The 20,779-nt window shown below is 44.8% G+C and overlaps 1 protein-coding gene across 3 annotated transcripts in view; it reads right to left on the bottom strand.

Moving 5' to 3' along the window:
- Window positions 1-9,238: 9,238 nt before the first annotated feature.
- Window positions 9,239-20,779, bottom strand: part of spty2d1 (SPT2 chromatin protein domain containing 1) — a 59,015-nt gene continuing 47,474 nt past the window's right edge. For all 3 annotated transcript variants that reach the window (XM_072466361.1, XM_072466362.1, XM_072466363.1), the window contains 2 exons: window positions 19,990-20,067; window positions 9,239-10,629 (listed from right to left, as the gene is read on the bottom strand). In XM_072466361.1, the coding sequence (XP_072322462.1) occupies window positions 10,533-10,629; window positions 19,990-20,067 (175 nt within the window). In that variant the 3' untranslated portion in view covers window positions 9,239-10,532. The remainder of the gene's footprint in view (window positions 10,630-19,989; window positions 20,068-20,779) is intronic.

Below are 20,779 nucleotides of genomic sequence, written 5' to 3'. Positions count from 1 at the left end.
CTGGGTACAGCACCCCAAACCTTGTGCAGTTTGTGTACAGTGCAGCCTTCACCTTGTTAAATTCTGCCTGGTGCTTGGCCAGGTTGGCTCCAAGGTCCTGATATATCTGAATCCTGTGGCCTTCCTAGTTACAGTTTTTGGATTGTCTGGCACAGCGCAGGATTCGTCCCCAGTCCGGCTACCAGTGCATCTTGGCGATTATCGCCCTCAGCTGTTCCCCGGTTTTGGGTGAAGTGATTGGTACGCTCTGTCGATTTCTGGTGGGTTAGGGAAGCTATCCTTTTCAGGCTTGTGGGAGAAGAGCCACCTGATGTACGACTTCTTAGCACATTCCCATCACCGGAGGTCCGGATGTAGGTAGGGCTCTAAATGAATACTGTGTGTCGGTATTCACTAATGAGAAGAACAACTTGGGTATAGGAATCAGGAAGTACTGTGATAAAAATTAAAGAAGTTAACTTAGACAGAGAGGAGGTTCTGAATGGTCCGGCAAGTTTAAAAGTGGATAAATCTTCAGGATCAGATGAAATGTATCCCAGGCTGTTGAGTGAGGCAAGGGAGGAAATAGCAGGGGCGCTGGCAATTTTCAACTCCTCTCTGGCACAGGAGGGGTGTCAGAGGACTGGAGGATAGCCAATGTGGTACCGTTATTCCAGAAGGGAGAAAGGGATAAACCAGGAAACTACAGGCCAGAGTCTAACCTCAGTGGTGGGGAAATTATTGGGAGTAATTCTGAGATACAGAGTTAATCTGCATTTGGAGAGGCAGGGATTAATCTTTTTTTTAAAAAAAAGATATTTATTAAAGTTTTTTAACACAATTTTTCTCCCTTACAAACAAAAAAACGAGAAATCGCGCAGAGCAAGATATATACGTGGCAAAATGATATATTTACACAGCTTTGTACACTGGCCCTCGCCCGTACGTGCCAGTTTCCCCAACCCTTCATGTTATCTCTTGCTCATCCACCCTCCCAGGCAGTCCCACCTTCCCCCCCCCCCCCCCACCAAGGTTGCTGCTGCTGCTGACCGACCTTCCTCTAACGCTCCGCGAGATAGTCTAGGAACGGTTGCCACCGCCTGTAGAACCCCTGCGCAGACCCTCTCAAGGCAAACATAATCCTCTCCAACTTTATGAACCCAGCCATATCATTTATCCAGGCCTCCAGGCTGGGGGGCTTCGCCTCCTTCCACATTAGCAAGATCCTTCGCCGGGCTACTAGGGACGCAAAGGCCAGAATGCCGGCCTCCTGCACTCCCGGTTCGTCCACTACTCCAAATATTGTTAGCCCCCAGCTTGGCTTGACCCGGAATTTCACCACCTGAAATATTGCTCCTGCCACTCCTCTCCAGAACCCCTCCAGTGCCGGGCATGACCAAAACATATGGACATGGTTCGCCGGGCTCCCTGAGCACCTCCCACATCTGTCCTCTACCCCAAAGAACCTACTCAACCTCGCCACCGTCAAGTGCGTTCTGTGGACCACCTTAAATTGTATCAGGCTGAGCCTGGCACATGAGGAGGAGGAATTAACCCTACCTAGGGCATCAGCCCACAGACCTTCCTCGATCTCCTCCCCCAGCTCCTCCTCCCATTTACCCTTCAACTCTTCTACCAGCGCTTCCCCCTCTTCTTTCAACTCCTGGTGTATTTCCGACACCTTGCCCTCCCCGACCCACACACCCGAGATCACCCTATCTTGAACTTCTTGTGCCGGGAGCAACGGGAATTCCCTCACCTGTCGCCTCACAAAAGCCCTCACCTGCATATATCTAAAGGCATTCCCGGGGGTAATACGAACTTCTCCTCCAGTGCCCCTAGGCTCGCAAACGTCCCGTCGATGAACAGGTCCCCCATTCTTCCAATCCCCGCCCGATGCCAGCTCTGGAACCCCCCGTCCATCTTCCCCGATACAAACCGGTGGTTACCCCTGATCGGGGACCACACCGATGCTCCCATTGCACCCCGGTGCCGTCTCCACTGGCCCCAGATCCTTAGCGTTGCCGCAACCACCGGGCTCGTGGTATACTTTGTCGGCAAGGGCGGCAGCGGTGCAGTCACCAACGCCCCCAGGCTCGTTCCTTTACAGGCCACCCCCTCTCCCTCCATAACCCATTTGCTGATCATCGCCACATTTGCTGCCCAGTAGTAGCTCCCCAGGTTTGGCAGCGCCAACCCTCCTCAGTCCCTACTGCGTTCCAGGAACCCTCTCCTTATTCTCAGGGTCTTATTTGCCCACACAAACCCCATAATACTCCTGCCTACTCTCTTAAAAAAGGCCTTAGTGATCACGATGGGAAGGCACTGAAACACAAACAGAAACCTCGGAAGGACCACCATTTTGACCGACTGCACTCTACCCGCCAGTGAGAGCGGTAACATGTCCCATCTTTTGAAATCCTCCTCCATTTGCTCCACCAACCTCGTCAGATTCAGTTTATGTAGGGTCCCCCAGATACCCCAGATACCGAAAGCTCCCCTCCGCCCTCCTCAGCGGTAGGTCCCCTATCCCTCTTTCTTGGTCCCCCGCCTGTAATACAAAGAGCTCACTCTTCCCTACATTGAGCTTATAGCCCGAAAGCTCCCCAAACTCCCTTAGAGTCTGCATGACCTCCACCATCCCCTCCATTGGATCCACCACGTACAGCAACAGGTCATCCGCATATAGTGACACCAGATGCTCTTCTCCCCCTCGGACCACCCCCCTCCATTTATTAGACTCCCTCAATGACATGGCCAATGGTTCGATCGCCAATGCGAACAACAGGGGGGACAGAGGGCACCCCGCCTCGTCCCTCGGTAAAGTCAAAAGTACTCCGACCTCCGCCGGTTCGTCACTACTCGCCATCGGGGCTCTGTAAAGGAGCTTAACCCAACTGATAAACCCTCCCCCGAACCCAAACCTACGCAGCACCTCCCAGAGGTACTCCCACTCTACTCGGTCAAAGGCCTTCTACGCGTCCATAGCTGCCACTATCTCCGCCTCTCCCTCCTCCGATGGCATCATCATCACGTTTAAGAGCCGCCACACGTTAAGTGTTTAATTGCCTGCCCTTTACGAATCCCGTCTGGTCTTCATGGATCACCCCCGGGACACAGTCCTCGATCCTCGTAGCCAGCACTTTTGCCAGCAACTTTGCATCCACATTGAGGAGAGAGATCGGCCTGTACGATCCACATTGCAGTGGGTCCTTGTCCCGCTTTAGGATCAAAGAAATTGTCGCTTCCGACATTGTCGAAGGCAGGGTCCCCTCCTCTCTTGCCTCATTAAAGGTCCTCACCAGTAGCGGGGCCAACAGGTCTACGTACTTCCTGTAGAACTCTACCGGGAATCCGTCCGGTCCCGGGGCCTTCCCCGCCTGCATGCTCCCCAAACCCTTGCTCAGCTCCTCCAACCCAATTGGTGCCCCCAAACCAGCCACCTCTTGCTCCTCCACCCTCGTGAATCCCAGTTGAATCTCGGAATCGTCTCATCCCCTCTTCCCCCGCTGGGGGCTGGGATCTGTACAGCTCTTCATAAAAGGCTTTAAATACCTCGTTTATTTTCGTCGCACTCCGAACCGTGGCTACCCTTCCATCTTTGACTCCCCCTATTTCCCTCGCTGCCATCCTCTTACGGAGCTGGTGTGCCAGCATCCGACCAGCCTTTTCCCCCATACTCGTAGGTCACCCCCTGCGCTTTCCTCCACTGTGCCTCCGCCTTCCCTGTGGTCAACAGGTCAAACTCCGTCTGGAGCCGTCGTCTTTCCCCAAGTAATTTTTTCTCCGGGGCCTCTGCGTATCTCCTGTCCACTCTCAAAATCTCCCCCCCCCCAACCTCTCCCTTTCCATACACTCTGTCTTCTCCCTATGAGCCCTAATGGAGATTAGCTCTCCCCGATCACCGCCTTCAACGCCTCCCATACCACCCCCACCCGCACCTCCCCGTTGTCGTTGGCCTCCAAGTAACTTTCGATACACCCCCTCACCTTCCCACACACCACCTCGTCCGCCAGCAATCCCACATCCAGCCGCCACAACGGGCGTTGGTCCCTCTCCTCTCCCAGCTCCAGTTCCACCCAGTGCGGGGCATGGTCTGAAACGGTTATGGCCGAATACTCCGTCCCCTCCACCCTCGGGATGAGCGCCCTACCCAGAACAAAGAAATCTATCCGGGGGTAGGCTTTGTGTACATGGGAGAAGAAAGAAAATTCCCTGGCCTGCGGCCTTGCAAACCGCCATGGGTCCACTCCCCCCATCTGATCCATAAACCCCCCAAGTACCTTGGCCGCCGCCAGCCTCTTTCCAGTCCTTGATTTGGAGCGGTCCAGTGCTGGATACAACACTGTATTGAAGTCCCCTCCCATTATCAGGCCTCCTATCTCCAGGTCCGGAATGCGCCCCAACATGCGCTTCATGAATCCTGCATCACCCAGTTCGGGGCGTATACGTTTACCAACACCACCCACGTCCCTTGCAGCCTACCGCTCACCATTACATATCGCCCTCCCTTGTCCACTGCAATAGTCTTGGCCTCAAATGACACCCGCTTTCCCACCAATATTGCCACCCCTCTATTCTTCGCGTCCAGTCCCGAGTGGAATACCTGTCCTACCCATCCCTTTCTTAACCGGACCTGGTCCGCCACCTTCAGGTGTGTCTCTTGGAGCATGACCACGTCCGCCTTCAGTACCTTTAAGTGCGCAAACACTCGAGCCCTCTTCACCGGCCCATTCAGGCCCCTCACATTCCACGTTATCAGCCGGATTGGAGGGGCTCTCTCAGCCCCCCCCCCCCCAGGCGACTAGCCATCTCCTTTTCTGGGCCAGTCCAGTGTCCAAGCCTCCCTCACCCTCCAGTCCCCCAGACGGGTGACCCCGTCCCGACCACCTCGTGTGTCCCATTCCCTTTCGGCCAGTGCAGCAGCAACCCTTTCCCCCCCCCCCGCTAGACCCCTGTCTAGCTTTTTTGCTCCCCCCCCCCCCCCCCATGTCACTCCCGTAAGTCAGCTGACGCCTGCGGACCCCGGCTTCCCCCGCCTTCCCATTGACTTCCCCGTGTGGGAGTCTCCCAATCAATATGCATTCCTTCGTTCCCCTTCCTGCCTTTCTTCCCGCGCGCGGGAAAAAAACCCGCGCTTTCCAAAGCCCGCTCCGCCCCCTCTGGCGCAGTTCCTGTCGCGGCCTTGTGTCTCTCCCCCAGGCCATGTAACATTTCCGGCGCATGATTGACCCCCTATATACAACAACCATCACACATCCGGAGGAAACCCACGCACACATGGGGAGGGTGTGCAGACGCCGCACAGACAGTGAGCCAAGCCGGAATCGAACCTGGGACCCTGGAGCTGTGAAGCAATTGTGCTATCCACAATGCTACCGTGCTGCCCTTAAGGTCACAGGAGGATTATAGACAGGCTATCAGTGGCAAATGCTAGCAGTTCAATCTGGATAAATGGGAGGTGATACACTTGGGAAGGACAAACAAGACAACTGAATACATGATGAATGGCAAGACCCTGGAAAGCACCAAGGATCAGAGGGATCTTGGTGTACATGTAAATTGGTGCCTGAAGGCAGTGTTTTTCAAAGTGAGGTTGGGGACCCTCAAGCAGGTAGTGGAACGTTGAAAAATGGGTCGCCAAAAATGATCCCCAGCGTGTGACACTGTTTAGAGCCATCCCCACAGACATAGCTGAATATCTACGGCTTCAATGCATGTTTCGCCACTCCCTGGGTCCGAACTGATAAAATACTGCACAAACCAAATCTTTCCTGAGCACTGTCGCCACTGGCAGAACTTCGATTGAATGCAAAGCCACATGCTGCCTAACACACTCTACTTTTCTCATACTCTGGTTGTGAAAACAAAAAGCAGCTCATTGATGAAGGGCAATGGGCTCAGAGTATCTCTGTAGTCCTTTCACTGGTCATCTCACCTGCAGCCGATTTAAAACATGAGGTAGCTAAATCTGTGGAATTTAAACTCGCCCAAGATGACTCTGCATTTGGTTGACTATTCCGCGCTCTTCAAAATTGTGGGTAGACAAACAAGATGGAAACAGGTTTCACTGATTTGTAAACAAACGCAGGCTAGCTTGTTTCTCCCCTCGGTCTCCTCCATGTTGTTTAGGGATCCGCCTGGTTTGGAGCCATTCGATTTCAATGCAACTGCTCCCAGGGCCATGTGGGAGACAGGAGACTGGCCTCAGTAACAACTCAAGTGTGATTGAAGACCACCAACCCAGAACGTGAACAAAGTGCTCTGGTCCATTTTAAACCCCATTCGCACAAGATGGTAAGTGGGCCCTTGCAGTCTAACCCACTTTCAACTGCCCCGCAGACTGAACAAGAAAGGATTCATTCTGACCCAAGAACTATTTCAAGAAAAGAGGAGTTGCGCATACTGCAAGCATGTTCCACTCACGAGAATTTCCAATGTCCTTAACCAGCCTGCATTCACCCCCATTGCTAATTAAAACATAACACTGCGGTACAACATTCTAATTGAACATGCACAACAATTCCCATACATTTGTGAAGGCAGAGCATATTCCATATCTTCACGTTAGTGCTTGCTGTACCAGGAACAGTATTTAGATGACAAACATTTTTTCAAAAAATTGTGTTATATAATTGCGGGTTGCGAGGTTCGGCCATTTCATAGAATTGGGTGGCCAGAAAAAAAGTTTGAAAAACATTGCCTTATGATAGTAGTGTGGGTCGATAAAGTGGTTAAGGCAGCATATGATATAATTGCCTTTATTAGCCAAGGCATAGAGTTTGTGAGCAGGGAGGTTATGCTGGAATTGTAGAATACTTTGTTTAGGCCACAGCTAGAGTATTGTGTGCATTTCTGGAACCAACATTATAGGAGGGATGTGATATCACTGGAAAGGGTGCAGAGGAGATTTACCAGGATATTGCCTGGGCTGGAGTTTTAGTTATAAAGAGAGATTGGATAGACTGGAGTTGTTTTCCTTGGAGCAGAGGAGACTGAGTGGGGACATGATTGGCATGTATGAGATTATGAGGGACATAGATAGAAGAGAACAATTTTTTCTTCTTGGTGGAGGGATCAATGACCAGGGAGCACAGATTTAGGAGGTCTGCAGGGGATGTGGGGAAAAAATCTTTTCCCCCAGAGGGTATTGGGAGTTTGGAACTTGCTGCCTGAAAGGATGGTGGAGGCAGAGACACTCATAAAATAAAAGTAGTATTTAGATGTGCACTTGCTATCCCCACAGTACAAAGGCTATGGACCAAGCTCTGGAAAATGGGGTTAGAATAGTTAGGTGGTTGTTTTTGACCAGCATAGATGTGATGGTCTGAAGGGCCTTTTCTGTGCTCTAGACCTCTATGACTCTACCATGACTGAAGCCCCCACGATCAACATCCTGGGGGTTAGCATTGATCAGAAACGCAACTGGGCTAGCCATATGAATACTGTTGCTCAAGAGCAGGTCAGAGGCTAGAGATCCTGTGGCAAGTAGCTCACCTCCTGACTCTCCAAAGCCTGTCCAGATTGCACCAGGAACAAGTCAGGAGGGTGATGGAATGCTTTCCACTTGCCTGGATGTGTGCAGCTCCAACAACACTCAAGAAGCTTGATACCATCCAAGGTAAAGCAGCCCGCTTGATTGGCATCCCTTCCACAAACATTCACTCCCTCCACCACCAACATACAAAAGCAGCAGTGTACCATCTACAAGATGCACTGTAGGAACTCACCAAGGCTCCTTAGACAGTACTTTCCAAACCCACGACAGCCACCATCTTTCAGGACAGGAGCAGCAGATACATGGGAACACCACTACCTGGAAGTACCCCTCCAAGCCACTCTCTGCCCTGACTTGGAAATATATCTCTCACGGTCAGTGAGTCAAAATCTTGGAACTGTCTCCCTAAAAGCACTGTGGGCATACATATATCACATGCACTGTAGTGGTTCAAGAAGGCAGCTCACCACCACCTTCTCAAGGGCAATTAGGGATGGGCAACGAATGCTGGCCCAGCCAGAAAAGCCTATGGCCTTCAAATGCGTTAAAAAACAATTAGGACCGGGATGAGAAGAAACATCCTCACTCAGAGGGTCATGAACCTGTGGAAATCTCTACCACACAAGCGCCAAGTCACAATGTATTTAGGAAAGAAATAGATTTTGAAATACTAAAGGCATCAAGGGGTATGGGCAAGAGCCAGAGGAGTGGGGCAAGAGCCAGAGGAGTGGGGCAAGAGCCAGAGGAGTGAGGCAAGAGCCAGAGGAGTGGGGCAAGAGCCAGAGGAGTGGGGCAAGAGCCAGAGGAGTGGGGCAAGAGCCAGAGGAGTGGGGCAAGAGCCAGAGGAGTGGGGCAAGAGCCAGAGGAGTGGGGCAAGAGCCAGAGGAGTGGGGCAAGAGCCAGAGGAGTGGGGCAAGAGCCAGAGGAGTGGGGCAAGAGCCAGAGGAGTGGGGCAAGAGCCAGAGGAGTGGGGCAAGAGCCAGAGGAGTGGGGCAAGAGCCAGAGGAGTGGGGCAAGAGCCAGAGGAGTGGGGCAAGAGCCAGAGGAGTAGGGCAAGAGCCAGAGGAGTAGGGCAAGAGCCAGAGGAGTAGGGCAAGAGCCAGAGGAGTAGGGCAAGAGCCAGAGGAGTAGGGCAAGAGCCAGAGGAGTAGGGCAAGAGCCAGAGGAGTAGGGCAAGAGCCAGAGGAGTAGGGCAAGAGCCAGAGGAGTAGGGCAAGAGCCAGAGGAGTAGGGCAAGAGCCAGAGGAGTAGGGCAAGAGCTAGAGGTACAGTCATGATCACATTGAATAGATCAGGCTTGATGGCCCGAATGGTCTATTCACTCTTCTATATTCGCTGTTTCTATTATTGATCTTATTTTGTTTAAAATAATGCTTGCAATGGAAACAATGGTATTGTTACAGTTCATACCAATGTTCCACATCATGTTTGCAGTGATAGTTCGGACACTGCCATTAAAATACTTCATGTCAACACATTGTCTCTAATTTGCCAACATCAAGATGCAATTGGAAAAATCCACCTGTCACTCAATTCAGAAAAACGTACTAGAAATGAAATTCCAGTGAACAATACCAAGTTAGTTTGGGGCTGGCGATCATTAATATCTCAATTCACTTACCCGGTAAATAACAGATAACCCCAATAACACTATCTATTTACACCAATTTTAATATGTACAAAAGGAGCTCTCATGTCAACTGCCATATTCAGCTCCACGTAATTAATATAAACACTAAAAGAAGAGATATGACAAGATAATATGATAAACTATGTAATAAAAGTTTATTGTACAGAATATCAATTATATTTTATGCACTGTACTTGCATCCTCAAAAACTTACAAAATTTATTTCATTATACCAGCATTTTTTTTTAAACTGTGATCTTTAACCTTTCCATTAGCACATCTGGGTGTAAGTTTGAACAAATTGCACCTCACACATCAGCGACCTATTTGGTTTAAAAAAAATATTGTGCTCAAAGTGATGGAAAAATGCTTTTCCATTTAGGCACCCATTGTCAGCATCAAGAATATCTAGAGGACGAATGGCACAGTTGAGTGCAGAGCAAAGCTCTCTATACTGCTGCATCAATGTGCCTTCCTCCAGTCTCAATCACAGTAGAGCACCCTAATGCACAAAGCAGGGGTCAGAGGACATAAAGTTAAAATGGCGGAAATCAAATTTAAAACAGTTAGGAACAATTTCCTTGCCCAAAAATGCAAAGGTTTGGGATTATCTAGGATATGACAGAAGAGAGACAAAAACAACTCATGTTCAAAGTCCATTTTGTTGTAATTGAGAGAATCTGAGTGAGCTTCAATGAGCTGAACAGTCCTGTGATCTTTGACATTTTTTTAATTTTCCCAGTTCAAGCATGTTGGGGTTTCACTGAGTGTAAACAAATTGGGAACAGTCTTGCAATCAAGGCTCAAGGACTTAACTCATTTCACGAATAGCTAGCGGGCAGAGGAGACGTTTGTCCCAGGTGTCTGGGTTGAATATGAACTCAGATGCCAATGATAAAGAGGCAATATCTAACACACTGCATCACCCATCCCCTCAGCAAAAATGAAAATTGGAAAAAAAAACTAATTTTATATCAACCAGAGGAGGTCAGTAGAAAGTTGAATGATAATTGGTGCATTTTGAAGACACAAATAGGCTTTCCCCTTAAACTTGAAATGTGAAAACCACTAACATTATACACTTCAATACTTTAAAGTAATCAAGGTCCATGGCTCCATAATTAAAATTTATGGAATACATAAAATGAAAGAACAAATTCACTGTTATGTCACCTCATCCAATACATCAGATCCAGGGACTGAAAAAAAAAAATTGGCAAAGTACCATACAATTATGTAAAATTACTCCTGTTATCAGTACAGCTTATTTGAATGCTAACTGATATCTTCCATTGAATTGGTCAATAAGCCGACTGAGTTCCATAATTAACAAAGTAAATTCTTTACTTTAGTGCACATTACTTTTTGTAAATAACCAGATTTTGTATATAAATAGAATAAATAAATTTTGATTTAGTCAATGAATTAAAGCTGTTGTTTCTTAGCTTTCAGCTTCTTCCTTTTCAGTTCTTCTTCCTCTTTTCTCAATTCTTCTGCATCTTCCATTATACCCAAATGCAAGCTGCAGGGGATAAAAAAGGTCAAGTTTTATAAAATGATACAAAATTTAAATTTTTCATCAAAGTTCTTCCACCTCCAGTTACTATCTACCAGGTAGTTCAGCATGCCCACTGTTAAGGGCAAATATAATGATCTTCATGTCATCAGTTTGCAACTCTTAAATCTCAAATGCTACATTAAAAAAGCTGCCAGCATTGAGAAAGTAGTTTCTTTAGCCTATCCTCATAAGCTTCTCAGAACATGTTCAGGTTACGCACATCACCCTCACCAGCTTTTCTACAGTAATCTACTCTCATTATAGGACTTTACAAAGAGCAATTTTCATTTTAATATCAAGTCTGACTCAAATATGTGAAATTTAAATGCTCGTTCCATCACTGAAGTCAGTTACGAATTAGAAGATGATGAGTTCAAGCTTCATTCCAGGATCTGAGCACATGAATTGGTGAGCTCTGAAATGCTCTGCCTGAAAAGATGGCACCATCAATAACTTTAAATAGGGAACTGGATAAATAATTGAAAAGAAAAAGTTTGCCAGGCTATGGGGAAACCAACAGAGCAGGGCTAATTGAATAACTCAGAGCAACATTAAGCATGATGGACCAAATGGTCTCTTTCTGTGCTGCAAGATCCTGCAAATCTATGACAATATGAAGCACTGAGGAAGCGCTGCACTTCAGATGGGCCATGTTTTGGATGAGGTGCTAGTCCAAGATCGCATGATGTTATTTGAAGAGCAGGACAATTCCCCTCATGTTTGGCCAATACTTATTCCGCAAACAAAACCAGTAAAACAAATCAACTGTTCATTTATGCCATGGATGTTTCGGAGACCTTGCTGTGTGCATATTGGCTGCGTGTCAACATAACTGTACTTATACAAAAAAATGATTCACCAGCTATGAAGCATTTCGGGATGTCCCAAGGACAGAGGGGCACTGAGTAAATGCCAGTGTGTTTATTCCTAAAAGTTAAATCAGTTTTTAAAAAGGCACCATATATATTTGTTTCAGTATCCTAAAAATAACAATTCTTGACCATGATGCTGAGTTGACATCCCACATTACTGGTTGCCCACTCAACCACATAGTAAACAGGAAAGTAGTATGAAAATAAAGGTTGTGTTGCAATTAAAGAAGTGTTTACGAAACCCAGATAAGGATGAAGAACATGCATTAAATTTGAGCCCAATATCCTTGTAACAAATTCCTTATACATGAAGTAAAAATAGATACTTCAGGCACTCCAAAAGTCTAATTAAGCAATGTAAGAGCTGATGTCGTACTAAGACCAACCTCCCTATTTCTGTGTTGAATTAGCTCAGATGACAGTGGGGTGTTATAGTGAACTTTGGGATTAGAAAGGCACAGATTAGCAATTTCTCTAACTGCTTAGTCAGTTATCTGCTGAAAGTGTGGGGTCATGGTCCTTCCTCCTGGTAATCAAATAATCTTAAAATGGCCACTTGAGAAAGCTAATAAAAGGGTAACATGTACCCAATAGTGATCTGTACTAAGTCATTATCAATGGCTCAAGGGGAAAGGAGAAAACGCCAAGATAAAAGCTTGTTGCATTTCAGTTGCAAAATATCCTGCGTTAAGAATTGGGGAAAATTAAGATTAAAAAATGAAAAAAATTAAACAGGGAGATATTGAGATGTGAATTAGCATATCAGTGGGGAAAGCAAGTGTTTACCTAGGTAAATATAGGAAAACAATGGGGTATTGTTATGGGCCAGGGTTTAGAGAACCCCAAAGTGTATCATGGAGTTCACCTGACCCACAACCTTTCATAGATTGTGGTATGGGGAGCACACGGCCCACTCTACATGTGTGGTACAGCAGAAATGGAAAAGTATTTTTTTTAAAGCAAACAATGTTTATTCTATGAACTCAAGTTAACCTTTTTAAAACATAGTGAACATCTTAGCAACCATTAATTCAAATACAACCCCCAGAGAATACAACACAAAGCAATCTGTAAGCTGTCCTTTTAACACCCAGAAGACTTAACAAACCTTTAAACAGAAACACATCAGGTTAAAGTCATTACTGTTATTAGTTTTAAATCACCAGGATAGGTTTAGTCTTTAGATTACAGAGAGAAACTCATATACCTTCTGGCTGTGACTGCAGCTATCCAGCTCTGAAAATGAAACTAAAACACACCCTGCAGCCTGCTCAAAAATGAAAGTAAAAAGCTGATCGGACAGCCCAGCTCCACCCACACCCTGACATCATTGCAGTAATATGGGTAGCCAAACATTTTTTAAAGCGACATTCTCATGTCACCTTCCCCCAAGGAACAAAAATAAACCATCAACTTCAAGGTGGTTTCATTGTTCACCTTTTCACTATCCTTTAAGAAATGCTCACAATAAATATACTTTGTTCAAAAAACACACTCAAACATGTATAATAATATAGTCCATTTTTTCCCCCCCGTTGTTCTTCCTCCAACTGAAATTGCTTCCGTTCATCACATTCGTGACAAAGCATCGGCTATCACGTTTTCTCGTCCTGCCACATGTACTATTTTTAAATGAAATGGCTGTAACAGTAAACTCCAGCGGTACAGCCTTGCATTGTTATTCCGGAATTGCTCCAAAAACGTCAACGGATTATGATCAGTATATATAATGGTGTCAGACGGATTGCTGGTCACATAAATGTGAAAATGTTGCAAAGCCAGCACCAAACCCAAAGTCTCCTCAATCGTCGAATACTTTTTCTGGTGAGAATTCAATTTCTTTGAAAAATAACCAATAGGCCGCTCTAGCCCTTCGTCGTCGTCTTGTAGAAGCACCGCACCTACACCCACATCACTCGCATCAACCTCCACTTTGAATGGTTTGGTATAATTTGGGATGGCTAACACAGGAGCAGTGGTGAACACCGCCTTCAGGCCGTCAAATGCCTGTTGACACAACACTGTCCACTGGAATTTGTTACGCTTCTTGAGCAAGTGCGTCAGTGGAGCGATCACACTGCTAAAATTGGGTACAAACTTCCGGTAAAATCCACTCATACCAAGAAATCGCATTATTTCCCGTCGTGTCGAGGGTATCGGAAACTCCCCAATGACTTTTGTTTTCACATTCCAAGGGACCATTCGACCTTGTCCGATTGCATGGCCAAGGAAAGTGACTTGGGCCTTTCCAAATTCACTTTTGGCCAGGTTCATCACCAAACCCGCCTCCTGAAGTCGATTGAATAGCTCCCTCAGATGTTTCAAATGTTCTGTCCATGTCTGGCTGAAAATTACCAGATCATCGATGTATACCGCACAATTGGGTAATCCTGAAACGACTTTGTTAGTTAACCGTTGAAATGTGGCTGGGGCATTTTTCACATACAACCGTTGGGTACCGTCTGGTTTTGGTATTATCACTATGGGTGAGCTCCATTGGCTGCAACCCACTTCAATTATGCCATTTTTAAGTATACTTTCAATCTCTTTGTTAACCTGTGCCAATTTTAAAGGGTTAAGTCTGTATGGATGTTGTTTGATTGGAATAGCATTTCCCACCTCTACATCATGTATAGCCATTTTAGTACTTCCCAATTTATCTCCACAAACTTGCCCATGTGATATCAATAACTCTTTCAGGTCAGTTTGTTTTTCCTCTGGACGGTAACTCAACAATTTATCCCAATTTTAAAGAACATCCTCATTTTCCAATTTAATTTGAGGTATGTCAAATTCACAGTCATCTGGATTTGGTTAGTCACTTTGAGTTAGAATCATTAAAACCTCCTTTTTCTCTCCTTCCCTTTCAAAGTACCTTTTAAGCAAATTCACATGACACACTCGGTGAGTCTTCCTTCTATCTGGTATTTTTACCACATAATTCACCTCACTTAATTTCCTTTCAATCTGATACGGTCCACAAAACCTAGCTTTTAAAGGTTCACCTACCACTGGTAACAATAGTGGTAAACCTCCACTGGCAAAACTACAAACTTTGGATTTCTTGTCCGCTACCCGTTTCATCACATGTTGTGCAACTTTTAAATGTTGTCTAGCCAATTCACCTGCTTTATTTAATCGTTCCCTAAAGTTTTGACATGTAATCCAATAATGTAATTTCTGATTTCTCACTCACCAATTTTTCCTTAATCAATTTAAGTGGTCCTCTTACCTCATGACCAAAAATTAGTTCAAAAGGACTAAATTTGGTTGATTCATTAGGTTCATCTCTAATTGCAAACAGTACGAATAGAATTCCTTTATCCCAATCCTCTGGATAATAGTGACAATAAGCCCTCAACATTGTCTTTAATGTCTGATGCCACCTTTCTAACGCTCCCTGCGATTCTGGATGGTAAGCAGTTGATTTATATTGTTTTATTCCTAAGCTATCCATTACTTCTTTGAATAACCTCGAGGTAATATTTGATCCTTGATCTGATTGTATTTCTGTGGGTAGTCTATATCTCTTAAAGAATTTAAGTAATTCCTCCACAATCTTTTCAGCTGTAATATTATGTACTAAAATGGCCTCTGGAAACCTAGTAGACATCCATTATGGTCAAAAGATATTGATTCCCACTTTTTGTTTAGGAAGCGTTCCTACGCAATCCTAGGACCCTTGTAAAAGGTTCCTCAAATGCTGGAATGGGTATTAAGGGTGCTGGTTTTATCACTGCTTGAGGTTTCCCCATCACTTGACATGTGTGACATGATTGACAAAATTCGACTCCATCTTTACGTAGTCCAGGCTAATATAAATGTTTTTGGATTTTAGCTCAGGTTTTCCTTATTCCCAAATGTCCTCCCACTGGTACCTCATGTGCAACTCGCAACACCTCCTTTCTATACCCTACCGGCAATACTACTTGACTTTCTGCCCACTTTTCATCCGCCTGCATATGTAAAGGTGTCCATTTTCTTATCAAGACATTATTTTTACGGTAATAACAGTCTGGTATACACTCAGATTCCTCTTCCGTGTATGCTTTCTGATACATCCGTTTTATTTCTATATCTTGTTTGTTGTAACTCCGCCAATTTTCCTGAACTAAAAATTACTGCCTCATCCGCCATCTGTTCTTGTTTTTTTCAACCATCTGATCAAAAATCGTTTCTGATAATTGCACTTCAACTTCATCTTCACTCTTTGATTTCTCCTCTTGTCTTAACCTGTGACTTTGCGACCTTGTTACTACACAATCTGGAAAAATCCCAGGATATTCGTCCTTCAACACTTTAGTTGTCTGATTTTCCACTGGCTTATCAACCACAGTAGGCATCACTCCCATCTGCGATCCAGCTATATCATTACCCAAGATAAACTGTATCCCTGGACAAGATAGTTTCTCTATTATTCCTACTACCACTTCACCACTCTTCACTGGACTTTCCAATCTTACCTTGTATAATGGAACACTACTCCTCTCACCCTGAATTCCAAATATTACCACCTTTTCTAGCAACATTCTTCCCAAACTACATAACTCCTCATCTCTTACCATTAAAGATTGACTAGCTCCCGTATCTCTTAAAATTGTGACTTCTTTACCTGCTCCTCCTGATACACGAGTAAACTTTACCCATACAAGTAAATTCTTTAAAGAGATCTGGCACCTTCTTATCAATCACCTCTTAATCAGGCTGTACAATCTTTTGCACTTCCTTTGCTTCACTTGGGCTTTCCTTTACCACTTTAACAAACCCCACTGTCTTGTCCTGTTTTACTACATCAGCCTTCTCATTGCCTTTCTTCAACCACCAACACTGTGACTTTACATGGCCTAGTTTATTACACTGAAAACATTTAAAACTTTTCATTTCTTTTCCACCCTCCTGGATTTCTTTTTTTAATCTGAAGTACACTCTCCTTATTATCTCCCATCAGATCACCTTTACTTTTACCACTTGAGCATTTCTCATGTCCACAGTTTCTATCCCTCACAGGCTGAAACGGATGTCAGAAACCAAGCTTTGATTTATTAACTAATTCATAATCATCTGCCATTTCTGCTGCTAATCTCGCAGTTTTAACCCTCTGTTCTTCCACGAGTTCTCTCTACATCAGGAATTGAATTTTTAAACTCCTCCAAAAGTATAATTTCTCAGAGAGCTTCATATGTTTGGTCTATTTTCAAAGCCCTTATCCACCTACCAAAATTACTCTGTCTTGAGCCTTTCAAACTCCATGTACGTTTGACCAAATTCTTTCCTTAAATTTCTAAACCTTTGTCTGTAGGCTTCAGGCACTAGTTCATATGCACTCAAGATGGATTTTTTCACCTCCTCAAACGTCCCGGATACCTCCTCTGGTAGTGATGCAAACACTTCACTAGCCCTACCTACCAGCTTTGTTTGAATCAGTAATACCCACATGTCCTGTAGCCATTTCATTTGTTTAGCTACCTTCTCAAATGAAATGAAAAAGGCTTCCACTTCCTTCTCGTCAAACCTTGGCAATGCTTGGACATATTTAAATAAATCCCCACCAAGCCTTCGACTATGACGCTCTTTCTCACTATCCTCATCACTATCATCCAACTGTACGCTTCCCTTTATGTCTACCAATTTTAACTGACTGTTATGTTGGGAAGACTGGGACTGTACTCATTGGAGTTTAGAAGGATGCGGGGGGATTTTATTGAAACATATAAAATTATGAAGGGATTAGATAGGATAGGTGCGGGCAGGTTGTTTCCACTGGTCGGGGAAAGCAGAACTAGGGGGCATAGCCTCAAAATAAGGGGAAGTAGATTTAGGACCGAGTTTAGGAGGAACTTCTTCACCCAAAGGGTTGTGAATCTCTGGAATTCCTTGCCCAGTGAAGCAGTTGAGGCTCCTTCTTTAAACGTTTTTAAGAAAAAGATACCTTTCTAAAGAATAAAGGGATTCGGGGATATGGTGTACGGGCCGGAGAGTGGAGCTGAGTCCACAAAGATCAGCCATGATCTCATTGAATGGCGGAGCAGGCTCGAGGAGCCAGATGGCCTACTCCTGTTCCTAGTTCTTATGTTCTTATGTCTCACAGCCATTTTCTGAAGTTCAAACTCTCTCAAACTCTCTCTCATTTTCCCTTTCCTCTGTATCTCTTTATTTTTGTTCTGCTCGGGCTATTCTCTTTGTTTCTTTCTTCTCTCTCCTTTTCTTTTTCCCCGATCTGTATCTCCCTTTCTCTTTCTTTTTCTCTCATTGCATACTCAAGCTGCTTCAATTCTTTTTCATGGTCAAGTTGTTTAATCTGCAACTGGATCTTTGCCATTTCTAATGAGTCAGATTGTATGACTCGTAGGAGGCTTAGGGGTGATCTTATAGAGGTCTATAAAATAATGAGGGGCATAGATAAGGTAGATAGTCAACATCTTTTCCCAAAGGTAGGGGAGTCTAAAACTAGAGGGCATAGGTTTAAGGTGAGAGGGGAGAGATTCAGAAGGGCCCAGAGGGGCAATTTCTTCACTCAGAGGGTAGTGAGTGTCTGGAATGTGCTGCCAGAGGTAGTAGCAGAGGCGGGTACAATTGTGTCTTTTAAAAAGCATTTAGATAGTTACATGGGTAAGATGGGTATAGAGGGTTATGGGCCAAGTGCGGGCAACTGGGACTAGCTTAAAATGGTAAAAACTGGGCGGCATGGACTGGTTGGGCCGAAGGGCCTGTTTCCATGCTGTAAACTTCTATGATTCTATGATCTCAGGCAACTTTAAATGCTTAGCCACCGCCATAATTACCTCATCTTTTCGCATTTTGTCAGGCAATGTTAACTGCAATGTTTTTGCCAAATCTAACAGTCTGCTTTTAGTCTCTGTCTGTAAGGTACTGCGTGTGACCATCTCCACCTCCAGAAGCTTCAGAGCCTCTGAAAGAGCCATTGCCCACAACGCACTCCCTACTTAAACTGGAATACCACACCTGAAAAGCACCCACAATATGCTCACCCCTCACTGTCTTTAAGTTCACTAAGCCAATCCAATTGATAAGACTTATATCCCCCTCGAGCCCCCAATTTGTTATGGGCCAGGGTTTAGAGAACCCCAAAGTGTATCGTGGAGTTCACCTGACCCACAACTTTTCATAGATTGTGATATGGGGAGCACACGGCCCACTCTACAGGTGTGGTACAGCAGAAATGGAAAAGTATTTTGTAAAGCAAACAATGTTTATTCTATGAACTCAAGTTAACCTTTTTAAAACATAGTGAACATCTTAGCAACCATTAATTCAAATACAGCCCCCAAAGGATACAACACTAAGTAATCTGTCCTTTTAACACCCAGAAGACTTAACAAATCTTTAAACAGAAACACATCAGGTTAAAGTCATTACTGTTATTAGTTTTAAATCACCAAGATTGATTTACAGTCTTTACATTGCAGAGAGAAATTCCTACACCTTCTGGCTGTGACTGCAGCTATCCAGCTCTGAAAACAAAACTAAAACACACCCAGCAGCCTGCTCAAAAACGAAAGTAAAAAGCGGATAGGACAGCCCAGCTCCACCCACACTCTGACATCACTGCAGTAATATGAGCAGCTAAACATTTCTTAAAGTGACATTCTCGTAACAGTATAGAAAAGGTAACTTCAAACTGGAGAGATGAGGGAATTGACACGTATATGCTCAAAGCTGACTTCATAGGGTAAATATCAAAGGAAAAGAATGGTACGATGACTGGGGAAAAAGGGAGACAAACACACACAGCTACCATCAGCCACACCCAGCTCCAGAAAAGGTCTTCCAAAAACATGTTATTGGCAGCTGGTTAAGATCAATACCAAGCAGATTTTGCCATCATTGAAATTGAAGACTGTTTTCCCAAATGTGGCCAAAGAACTTATGTTTGCTGGATTTAGTTCATGGAGTTATGTAATATTGAATGCTGTTTGGGAACAAAGGGGCATCTCAAGAGTTCCAAGAATAGTAGTTGGGGACCAAGATATAATTTCATGTAATACAGTGTGTGTATAGTCATCAGTGTACTTAAATGTTGTAGTGGAGTCCTTTTTGTCATGTGTTTATTTCTTTATTAAGTTAATAAATATTCTTTATTAATTGTTCACACAATGACTGGACTATTCCTCCCTGGTTCACATTTTTCTCAGTATGCCAAACTGAAAATATGCAACACTAAGAACCGGTGTTCTAAGTTACCTTTCTGGGTTTTAGGATACTCTCGTATTTAAATCAGCAGGAGTCTTAATAATTGTGAAATGACACGTGTACATTTGCACCCAAATTTATAAAAAGTTTATACCATTGGTGATAACTCACTTGTGTAAATGATACACCACTTGAAAGACTTACAAACATGTGAACTACAAACTACACACTATTAAGCATGCAAAATCACCATCGGCACAGGCTCCAGATAAGATCTGGAGGTCCCAACACTGAACGTTACCTTTTGGCTTCTTCCTTCTGCTGATCTTTCCAGCTACTCTCCATGTATCGCAGAGCGTAGTCACTTTCATCCTTGTACCTGTAACACAAAACAATGCTCAACAATCTCACAGGGACCCACTTCATCAGAAATAAATCCCTGAGCGATAGGACATGGCTTTTCATAGAATCCCTACTGTGCAGGAGGCCAGTTGACCCATCAAGTCTGCACTGACCCTCAGAGCACTCTACCCAAGCCCACTCCCCCACCCTATCCCAATAACCCCTTAACCTATCCTGCATATCTTTGAACTGTGGGAGGAACCAGTGCACCCGGATGAAAACCAAGCAGACATGGGGAGAATGTGCAAACTCCACACAGATAGTCACCCAAGGCTGGAATTGAACCAGAGTCCTTGGTGCTGTGAAACAGCAGTGCTAACCACTGTGCCACTTTTATGGGTGTATACGTTATCATTGAAATTTAGCCTTTGTTTTATTGCCACTTGTGTTGCAGTATGAAATTATTTCCCTTAATTTCCCAAATGGAATATTTCAATTTCAAACTGTCAGCTTCAAATGTGGGCAAAAGCACCCTGTTACCTTCCGTGACAATGTACCAGATCCCTCTGGACAGTGAGCCACGCTAACCATCCTGGGGCTTCTACGAGATGGAATGCCAATTTTAGGGGTTCTTATGCTGTGTCAACATTCACTGGGAGCCGAGTTTGATATAGTTCAAGCAATTTCCCATAAAGGTCATTTATATGCAATGAGCAAATTTTCATTCTATGGATTTGAAGCTGGGTTCT

The sequence above is a fragment of the Scyliorhinus torazame genome, chromosome 10 (genome assembly GCF_047496885.1).
Source record: "Scyliorhinus torazame isolate Kashiwa2021f chromosome 10, sScyTor2.1, whole genome shotgun sequence".
Taxonomy (NCBI): Eukaryota; Metazoa; Chordata; class Chondrichthyes; order Carcharhiniformes; family Scyliorhinidae; genus Scyliorhinus; species Scyliorhinus torazame.
The sequence above is the reverse complement of the archived record's forward strand: the minus strand, read 5'-3'. Positions and strand labels throughout refer to the sequence as shown.